The following is an 11086-nucleotide window of genomic DNA, read 5'->3' as shown; positions in this document are numbered from 1 at the left end:
TATGAAGTGAATTGTTTTAAATTGATTGCACAATGTGATAGCTATAGTGATAGATACGTGTTAAGATTGCAGATAAGACTCGCTTTCACTGTAATTTATCTTTATATATACACTCCTGCGTTTGTTGTGGTTCTGCATGAGATTATCAAACTGATCCTTAACCCAGACATCCCATTCTGCCCAAGCCTGTTTATTTTAGGTGATTGTCTCCCTCTAAAAGTCTTCCTTGCAGCGTAAGCGGACATCCTTCAAGCTAAGGAGAAAGCTCATTCAGAGTGGTAGGTTAATACATCACCACATGTCAGGTGGGGTTCTTTTAGACCAACCAGGTGAGGAAGTAGAGTGCTAAGAAGGCAAGTTACTTTTCTCCTTTTTTAAAGGATCCTGAAACGTCTGCATATATGACAACATTTGGCTCAGATCCCCAAGAATCGTTTACACCTGCTTTTGATACCCAATTACCTTTTCATCCACCATTTAAGTGTTTTCTCTAAATGCTGTGTTTAGCAACTTATTTATTTTTCCTTTATTACATTTTTTGTACTTCACTTTGGCTTTGTAAGTGTTTTCCACTGTTCAGATGTATAATTGCATAATCTTGATTGTATTGCATGTGTCCTATCCCTCAAAATGGTGTATCTGAAGGGTTGTCTGTCCTACAAAAATCTAAAAAAGGAAGGGGAATATACTCGGCAGCTCTGTCAGACCCCAAGGCATTTTGGTGACTAACAATGAATGCTTATGGAAGCTCAGTTTACTTTGTATATGCTTGACATTGATCTCTTTACTATATTTCTGTGGATAATTCCACTTCATATGTGAACTTTCTCCCCTTCTTTGGCCACACATCTACATAAAAACCACCACTCCAGCTCTTTTGTTTGAATTCAGATTAAAATGTTGCATTTCTTTACATTTGAATTTGTATTTATGTATAGCAGTTTTCATTTTAATTCAAGAAATCTACATATTTCTATTGTAGTTGCAGTTTATGCAGCTTTTATTTGAATTCCGACATTTATTTTTCATTTTCTTCCGTTCTTTATTTATATTTATTGCATTATTTCCTTTCCTATGTCTACTTTCTGCAGCAAAACAAAGGTTGCATTCATTGATCATTTCTCCAATATAAATAGCATTCAGTCACACCAGTGGTAAACTGTTGAAAGATCAGTTTAAACTGCATGATTTTAATAACCTGATTAACATGGTAAAAATCTCCTTTGATCCCCACAGTAAATTCCCTATTAGCAGCTTTTCCCGGCAGTGCCGCCCTTTTTCAGTGGAAAGAGAAACTATGAATTAGTCTTCATCAGCATGTGACACAAAAGACCCTTAACAAACAAATAAATATTATAAATTATAAAAAACAAAGTATATTTAGTTTTTAGAGGGAGAAAAGGTCACAGATTAAGAGACTTGACTGTATTTTTCAGTATAACTCGGCTGACTTTAGTAAGGCATAAAAAAACAGAAACGGACAAAATAACATCACAAGATGCAGGGGATATATCTGAGTGACCTACGACCTCCATCCTGCAGCTGACAGAAAGGGAGAGGCCGGATCTTTCTAGAAATTCTGCTGTCATTGGATCTATCTATCGGTGCAGCAGCAACACAGCAGCTCTGCAAGCCTCCACTGTATCGATCTAACAGAGCTCTGCCAGGCTGGCAAAGCATGCAAGAGGATCAGTAGAGAATGTGATGAAACATGGAGTGTGTGTGTGTGTGTGTGTGTGTGTGTGTGTGTGTGTGTGTGTGTGTGTGTGTGTGTGTGTGTGTGTGTGTGTGTGTGTGTGTGTGTGTGTGTGTGTGTGTGTGTGTGTGTGTGTGTGTGTGTGTGTGTGTGTGTGTGTGTGTGTGTGTATTTGTGAGCTTCTCCTGAACTAAGACACATTTAGTAGTTATTGCAGGGCGCATTGCGTGTTCTGGCTTGCTAACTTTGTTTCTTTCTTTTTAAATCACTAAATAAATAATAAATAAATAGTTCTTTCTCACCATTGTTATCAAAGCACCCCATTTCTCCTTTATTGTTTTACTTTTATTTGACACTACCGAGTTACCCTGTACTTCATTCTTGATGCTGAGAATAGTTCTTGATCACCATTATTTCATTTTATTTACTCCCCTTTTATAATTATTCTTGCCTGGTTATTCAAACATTACTGTATGTTATTGGTACGTGTTGTAAAGCAATTTATAACACTGGTTTTGTTTAGTGCTTTACAAATAAACAATAATACTATTATCTTCATTCATTTGAAGTGTTAACCCACTGGTGACTGGATTATTTAATGTTTGTTGATTATGTCCTCACTCCATATGCATGATTTTAGCACAAACTCAGCTATTAGTCTGATTTATATTTTGTATAAAGAATAAAGTTGCCAGAAACACCAAAATACAAGAACAATGCTAGGTGCCTTTAAAAAGTCCAATATTAAGGTGATATTAACGCAAAATATCACTATAGAATATTTCAACGTTGAAATCATTTGAGTTTCACTTTCAATACATCTTATTAAATATGAATATTTCTAAGAGATGAAGCCGTGCTGCAATGAATTAACACGGTAAATGATTTTATATAGTCCTTCTTGTGCCTTTTTCCATTTTATTGTCACTGATGTACCATTGTAAACACTGAACATATTAACAGTAGACGTTTATTGAAATAAAAATGTCTTTTAAAATGCTGTTTATTATTTATGAAGTTGTTTATTTAACAGAAATAACAGATATTCTGTGTGGAATCCCATTTGCTGGTAGATCAACCCTAAAAGTAATAACATTATAAAAAGAGATCTTTTTTTCAAGATCCTTTTTTAAGGTTGTAATACTTATTCTGTCCACATGTGGCTGAATTGAACTACTGTCCCATGTTAGTGAGTTTTATTTCTCCAAGCTTTCTTATTCATGTGTTTTCACATATGAATCAAAATAACCATTGACAAAACATGTTCTTTACTTTGTTTAAGTCCAACACAAAGTAAAGGAATCCCTAAAGATCAGACTTAAAAATGATCATCAGAAGGATTTTTTTATTGCCTCTCAGGGCTTCTGTTCTATTTTTAAACTGTGGCATTGCTACTTTTATTTCAGTAAAATATCCCATCACACCTTCTACCACAGGAACAGTTCGACCATGGTGCCTCTAGCTCATGAACAACATGCAGAAAAGGGTTTTAAGTGACCCATTTTGATGAATTAAATCATATGTTTGAGTCTTGGGACCTTTTGTTTCAAATGTTCCCTTCTGATTATTTTATCAACATCGCTATTGTGCTCTTGCTGCTGGGAAACCAAAGAAGGCTGAGACACAGAGCCTCATTATTCACTACATGACAGTACACAGACTGCTGTGGAGAGCTTTGTTGTAGACCTCTCCATGGTTGCAACTTTCTTTAAAGCTTTATATTATTAAAAATGAATACTGTACAGTGCATCAATGCAGGAAAATACGTAATATATTTCAAACCCTTTAAAGCATAAGATGATAAATGGATCTTTCTCCACTAAAAGCAGAAATCTGTTTAAAATCATAGGTGGGGCTTCCCGGTCTGATGGACTTCTCTTTAATTTCAGGTTATGAAAACCTAAATAAATAACTGAGCGTGAATTATGCAGATTCAGCATCTCATAATTTGAACCCAGTATGAAAAGGTCCATCCCAGTGAAAGAGTTGCAGCATGCTCTCCAGTAAACTGCATGGATCAGATGTATTAATCAATGAACCAAGATTTGTTCAACTCTCCAGTGGAAATAATGTGGCAGGAGTTTACAGGCAGTTAACTCCCAACAGTAGACGTCCTGTCAGTGACATATCACTTCCTTTTCCTCCAATTCCAGTAGAATAAATCAAACGTTGACAGAGTGAATTCAAGCGAGAAAAGAGATTATGTTCAGTGCTCCGAGGAGGTTTTTTTTTCTTCCCTGCAATTATTAATAGACAGAAAAGAAAACCTGAATACCAACAGTATATCAGAAAAAAATATGGGGAATATTTAAGGTCCAATACTTTAATTGTATCAACAGTCAGAAGAGTGCACATTATTCATTATCACAACTGCATGATTTTGTTTATCAGGGAGATGAAATGTGTTGATATGTGCAGCATTGAGCAGAAAGCTACGCTCAAAGAGAAGCAGGATTTAAATGTGAACAGTCGTTTGTGTTTTTTGACAAAATAATCTCAAACCAAGGTTTCTTAAATTTCTATCATCACAACCTCCAGAAACACCACTTAGAGACCACTTAGTTTGTAAGTTCCTGAAGATGCTGTTGATATATATGACATAAGATCTTCATTGCCAACATATACGTTGTATGTGCTGTGCATATGACCAATAAAACCTTGAAACTTGAAATATAATGAGTTGACCTCTGATTAAAATTGTTTTGTCAATCCAAAAGATGGTTTCATTATACGCGCAGCCTGTTTATTTTTACAGCATATCATAAAAAGGTACTTCTACCAGACATTTCTGACTCTTCTATGAACAGAAGCTGATACTTATAAAGACAAGTCATTTTGAAAAAGATGAAACAATCCTCCGTTCAGCTCCACCAACATTTCTCTGGCATTTTGAATTCCTCCAGGTTAAAAGGTTGTGTTGTTTTTCTAATCACAGGACACAATCACATTTTCTTTCAACTGCAGCCCTTTGCAGTCACAAGATGTTCAGTTGACCAGAGTTGAATTGAGTCCAGAAATCTACTACTGTCCAAAATCAACAGTCAGCGTTCTCTCATCACCACACCAATCTTTTTCAGCATTTCCAAAAGCAAATGTCCAACTTCATGACTCATCAGTTTTTCAAAGATAACAGCATTTATTATAAATGCAGAATCTCAATAAAGCTTTAGGGAAAGAGAGAATGGTTTCTTAAAAATGTCATCAGCCAGAAGGTCCACAGATCCGTCCTGTGCTTTCATCTGGTCCAGTGCGAAAGCTTGTTGGCTCTGTTCCCGAAAAAAATATTTCCGCTGGATTACGCAACAAAAGCAGCAGGAAGTGGAGATAATGAAATCGTCTGATGAAAGACACAATAGAGCATAGTGGCCACTACCATGAGTCACCAAATCATAATTTTAATAATTTACCAACATCATACTGACATGACTAGATCACAAACAGTCCTTCAATGTATGCAGTCATAGGGCTGGTTTTTGTGCCACAAGACAGTGAAATAACCTTCCCAACAGTCCCACAGAGGTAAATATTAGCTGGTGTTTTCAACGTTTGCTTTGTTTCTATATGACTTGGCAAAGAAAAGCATCCTGCAGTAGAATTTTAGGAAGTGACTGCCAATAAGCAATCAATCCTCCACCAATACGGAAAAATGTCTGCAAAGTCTCTTTGGCAAAGAGGATGACGCAATCAGCAAAATAGTTGTGATGTGATTAGAATACTAGACCTGATTTGACCTTTATAACGGGCTGTACACGATTGGAGAAAAAAATGATGCCTTTTCTGCAATATCATAAAGAGAAAATAGAGGATTTTTTAACCAGATGACAACAAAGTACCCGTTTTTGTTCAAAATCATCCTTTTTGAAGCCAGATTATTTCCATACTACCAAAGTTGCATTGCCTTTGACATCAATTATTTCAGGTTGTAGTCAGGTCATGTCGCTCAATATTATCAGAGTAAATGATGTTATATCAGACAGACTTCTCCAGTCAATGTTTTCCTTTGATTTTAAACTGAAAACAAATGTTAGCATGACATGTTGGAGTTCATTTGCTTTAGTTGACATTGCACATCCTGCAGTGTGAATATCGCACATGCGCACATTGATTTTATTTTACTAGCTTCTTTGTTGCATGGTTACGTTTATTTAAGATAAGGCAGTGCAGCATTATGATCAACTTATATCATACAGTATATTCAGTGTACTAGATGTGTTCAGTAATAAATAACTTGGAAGTGTCTCTAAATCCATTTTGCTACTGGAGACGTATCACAATTCAAAATGTAAAATGTTGTACCTTAATACAGACATTTTCTGGGCACATCAGCTTTGTGATGCTACAATGCTTCCAGTTTACCCGGTCATAGTTCAGTCTTGATCCTGTGCATCAGGTCTTTCTGGTCCACCATGTCCGTCTGTCTGTTCCAGCGGTGGTATGCCAGCAGGGCGATGTTCTTGGCTGCAACTGAGCTCATCTCCATGGCGCTGCCGGCCAACTCAATGCCATTGAGGTAGTAGAGATTTGGATGGAGCTCCACAGCTGGGAGTCCCTGGCTGCTGCCATAACAAGGGTAGGCCTGCCACTCGGTCACCTGCACAGAGTAGTACGACCTGAGGTGAAGAAATAAAGTTAGAATGTTAATGCAAACTGAAATATCTCAATGACCATAGGATAGGAAGCAAAGAACACAATGATGAAGTAATAAAAGTTAGTAGCAGCTCGAATTAATAGGATTATTTACGAGGGAAAGTGTCTGACCTGAACAAGGTTTTCAGCTGAGCCTTGTCCAGAGGTTGTGGCGAAAACACTTTATAGACTCCGGCCTCCTGTGGCTGTTTACGCCTGAAGCCTGTCGAGATGTTGACGGGACAAACACTTCCAACGCTGTTGAAAAAAACATCCAGCGTCTCAGTTGTCAAGACGCTGGCGAAGGGGAAGAGGCGAGGGTCCGGGAAACCAAAGAAAGAAGTGTTTAGGTAACCATGGACGATGGTTGCTACAGTGCTGTGGTAGTTGCCGGGGAGCTCGTCAAAGGGAGGGGTGAAACCCTGGAACTGGACTCCGGATCTGACGCTGGCCTGCAGCGGTGTCGCCAACACCACGATGTCGTACAGCTCTGACCTCGTCTCTGATGCTGTGGTGAAGCTCAGCTGGTACTGAGGAGCCTCTCCTATCGGGGATACACACAGTTAACACTCTACTGATGATTCAAATACAAACTCATCAGTGATATCTACTGGCAAATATAACCTTAAAAACTTCCGGCTCAGTAATCAGAAGTTGTCAGAAGATGTCTGAGCCAAAAACCAGGGTTTAGATATTGCAATAAGGAAAATTAATTTCTATTGATAGGACAAAAAGTGTCTATATTTGAAATAACCTCTCTGATATAAACCGTATAAATAAATTCAGGTTCTGTAGATGGTTTTCAAACTAAAATATTTCCGTTCTTTCTTTTCAATATGTTACATTTCTACAATAAGTATAGAGTAGTTAAGTTTCACTATCAGATATTCAGTTGCTATACAAATCAAATCATCATGGCCTTTCTTTTAAATCCATACTTTTTCCCAGATATGTCCCAATTTGTAAAATTTATTTTAGAAACAGAGTGAAGAAACCTAGCGTCTAGCACAAGTTAAGTTTCTGCTTTGCAAAAGTATAATATTCTTCTGAGAGCAAGAAATTAATAACATGTTTAATTTAAGATCTTTTCAAGGGCTTTCCAGGCACAAATCTATCAAATTCATGGACCGAAGATGCATACTAACAACATAACAACAACAACAACAACCACAGGCTCCACGTTTTCAAATCTTAAAAACTGAATTAAATTAATCTGAATCTTGGGATGATATTCACTCTCAGGGTTGAAGTACCTGAGTAGAGGGGTAAGATGGAGTTGACTTGTGCTTGCAGCAGGTTAGCGTTGGCCAACTTAAGCAGGCCAGAACACACCAGCTTGTTGCCTCCTTCCACCGCCCACAGGTTGTTCTGGGCACCAGCTAGAGACACAGCGCCTGTAACACACACACACACAAACACACACACATGCTCACCCACTAACACAGACATTGCCAAGTGCTATAAACCAATTATCAGCTCCCCACACATTTTCCTGTTCTCTCGCTCCACCAGGCCACCCTCTCCTCTCACCTTGCGTCCCTCTCTTTCTATTCTCAACTCCAATGTCTTTTCTCTCTTCTGACCTACTTCAGTCCTAATTTCAGCAGCCTTCCTCTTCCCTGTCTCTTTCACTATCCCTCTTCTTCTCCTGCTGCTCATTTCCTCACACTCATCTGACCTACAAAGGCGGGAATGCTGACGTTCTGTCCGTAGTTGACCCTCATGACGGGCTCGATGACCTCGTCGATGAAGCGCTGCGACACACCCAGCTCCAGCAGAGAATCAGAGAGCGGTCTCCGGGTCATGTTGATAAAGCCACTCCCCCCGAGGGAGTCCAGTAGTTCCTCCACCGAGCTGAAGGCGTACCCGTGGGCCTGGTACTTGTAGATCCTGTATGACCCACAACAAATGGTTAATTATCAATAATATTAATAGACATTTGCTAAATCAGTTGCTCATTCCTCTCTGTGGTTTTGGATTATCACACATTTCTTTTCAATGTGTGCAAAACTAAAAGGCGGAGAGACAGACAGATGGATGTACAGTCTGGGTCACAGTTCTTCATTAAGACAGCGGTGCAACGTGACAAAGAGAAATAGAGATCATTGAAGTGTGATGTTAGAGAAATGAAATGCAAATCTGTGCCTGCTTTGACAAGAGTTGCAGCAAAAGACTTGATATTGACCATATTATTGTGAAGTTGAGCATTCATTCAATTCTCACATTTCTTTGACAATTTATAGACCAATGATTAATCAACTCATTATAAAGCTTATAGCTAAAATGAATCAACCATAAAAACAAATACTTAGTTGAAGCCCTATGATAGTGTGAAAACAATGCAGGCAATGAAAAAGTTTAAACCGGACTCCAGAAACATGTGGACATGTAAATTAAAGTGCACCATCGGACACATGACGGATATATTGACAACAACAGGTCTGACCAAGCCATGAGCACACATCAGGGTTCAGCTACAACACAGCTACATCCTTTCAAGCAAGCAGGGCATTAATATGTCAGCCTCACCTCATAAATTTCTCCATTATTTCCTCCACCCACATCTGAAGGCGTATGAAACTGATGCCATAGCGCCACCACAGCCGGAACAGGTCCAGCAGGTACCAATCTGTCTCCTCCAGGATCATCTCCTCGCCGTTAAATACCGCCGTCTTTCCCGCCACACTGCGGCGATACTTTAAACCTTGAGGGGCAGAGAGAGGCGTACACAAAGAGCAAAAACAGATACACACAGGTTAGAAATGTAATAAAGAGTGTTTGGACACAAATTACATTTTCATATTAAATATAAAAATACCTCTCTTTGTATTTTATAAACTTTGATCTGACATATCTACATAAAGTGCAGCAAAATGAAAACAGTCATTTGGCCTGAATATTATTTCAAGTATCAATTAATGCTACACCGTCACATACACTTCTTGTCCTCTCTGATTTTTAAAATGTGTATGCGTGTGTCCTTGTCTGAGGGTCAGTGAAGCTGAATGTGTGTGTGTGTGTGTGTGTGTGTGTGTGTGTGTGTGTGTGTGTGTGTGTGTGTGTGTGTGTGTGTGTGTGTGTGTGTACAAACCTAGCTGTTTGACAAATTCCTGCATATGGAGGTTGAGGGAGTGAATGATGGATCCTCCAGACTCATAGTCGTTGTTATTGACGGTTACAGTGGCGAGACGACCTCCAACCTCTCCCTTCTCGAACACGTCCACCTGGACCTCAGGGCCAAAGTGCTGCCGCAGAAAATGTGCTGTGGCACTGCCACCTATCCCCGCCCCGACCACCGCTGGAGGGTCAGAGCCAACAACAGAGAAGAAATGTAAAATTACAGTGTGTCATACAACTATTGAACATAAATTGATTGATTTGTATGTCCTATTTTGCTGAAACAATCAAATAATTATTCATTGAATAACCAATGTTGTACATCATTATACAAATAACATATTTGGATTTTAGTGTGCTGGTGGGACAATAATAATAAACTGTCTTATTACTTAAAAGTCCCAATTCGTGTTGCTACTCAAAATACATTACAGGTTTTGCCTTTCGTTTAAAGTGATGCTGCTCTTTAGTTACTTTGAGACTTTACCTGACTTTAGGTGCAATATAAACAGGTCGCATAAAAGTGATACACTTTTATAAACAGGTTGTAACATTTACAGTGCCCACCAAGAAGATTTAATGGCATTGTCCTTTATTTCCAGCCATGTAGCACCCTCCATTGATGTGTGTTTTTAATATACTCATAAGGTTCCTCTTTCTCTAACTGAATTCTTTGTTGTTAAATCTTATATATTTTTTAACTTGTTCCATCTGATCTATGATTGACCTCCATGTTTTACATCTTATTTGTCAATGAAATGTTAATATAGCTTAAAGCTTACAACATATAAGCTACCAAGCTACCTGCAGATATAACTAGACTAACTTTATTTTACGCATACCTAAAGAACGTAAGCTTACCACACTAACACTTACATACATATTTCTCATTTAGACTAGCATGTAACTCTCCCAATGTGGCTAACACAAGCTACATTACACGGATGCTATGATGTTTAACATTGCTTTCTTGCCTATTTTAGAAGGCGGCGCTCCGTCCACATGATCGGATCCGGCCGGGTCTCCGACAGCCGAGCATGCGGACAGCAGGACGATGATCAGCGGGAGCAGAGGGCCGTCCATAGCGGCTGCGGAGCTGAGATACCCAGGAGTGTAGTGGATACGGAACAGCGACCGTTAAAACATCAGGGTCAACGTTAGCTCCTAATATGTTTTGTTTTTCCTTATACACCAATAGTTTGTTAAGAATAAGAGACTGTACATTTCGGTTAGTCTCTGTGAATGAATAAGCTTTAACTGTGATGCTCCACAAAAGATGGCTTTATCATTGTCATGACGATGCAGATCCATTCTCCAATAAACGGACGTTTATACCCACGTCCGGAAATATCACGTGAGCACAAATACTGGCTTATTTCGACCAATCACAGCCAGGCATAGTAACTCCGCAGCAGATAATTGAGTTACGTACTCTACGTAGCGTTACTGCAACAACATGGTTTTAAAACGCAACGTTGAAACAAGATTGGAACATTAAAAAGTATTTGCATTGTCCAATTCAAACATGTTGCAGCATAAATGTTTCTTAGACAGCAAAAAATAGGCATGTAAAGCTTTCCAGCAGTAAAACGCAGCAGTATTTTTAATCCAACAGAATTTACAAGACACTCTGAATAATATAGGTAC

The 11086-nt window shown here is 38.7% G+C and overlaps 1 protein-coding gene across 1 annotated transcript; it reads right to left on the bottom strand.

The window, feature by feature from the left end:
- Positions 1–4003: 4003 nt before the first annotated feature.
- LOC134872570 (prenylcysteine oxidase-like) lies at positions 4004–10750 on the bottom strand. The gene is made up of 7 exons (XM_063895943.1): positions 10414–10750; positions 9414–9620; positions 8852–9026; positions 8001–8212; positions 7576–7716; positions 6455–6866; positions 4004–6306 (listed from the first exon to the last, which is right to left on the bottom strand). Exons 1-7 carry the CDS (start codon positions 10520–10522, stop codon positions 6057–6059), a joined length of 1506 nt encoding a protein of 501 aa, XP_063752013.1. The 5' UTR covers positions 10523–10750; the 3' UTR covers positions 4004–6056.
- Positions 10751–11086: the final 336 nt, after the last annotated feature.

The sequence above is a fragment of the Eleginops maclovinus genome, chromosome 11 (assembly GCF_036324505.1).
Source record: "Eleginops maclovinus isolate JMC-PN-2008 ecotype Puerto Natales chromosome 11, JC_Emac_rtc_rv5, whole genome shotgun sequence".
NCBI classification, from domain to species: domain Eukaryota; kingdom Metazoa; phylum Chordata; class Actinopteri; order Perciformes; family Eleginopidae; genus Eleginops; species Eleginops maclovinus.
This window is presented reverse-complemented; position numbering and strand designations above follow the sequence as displayed.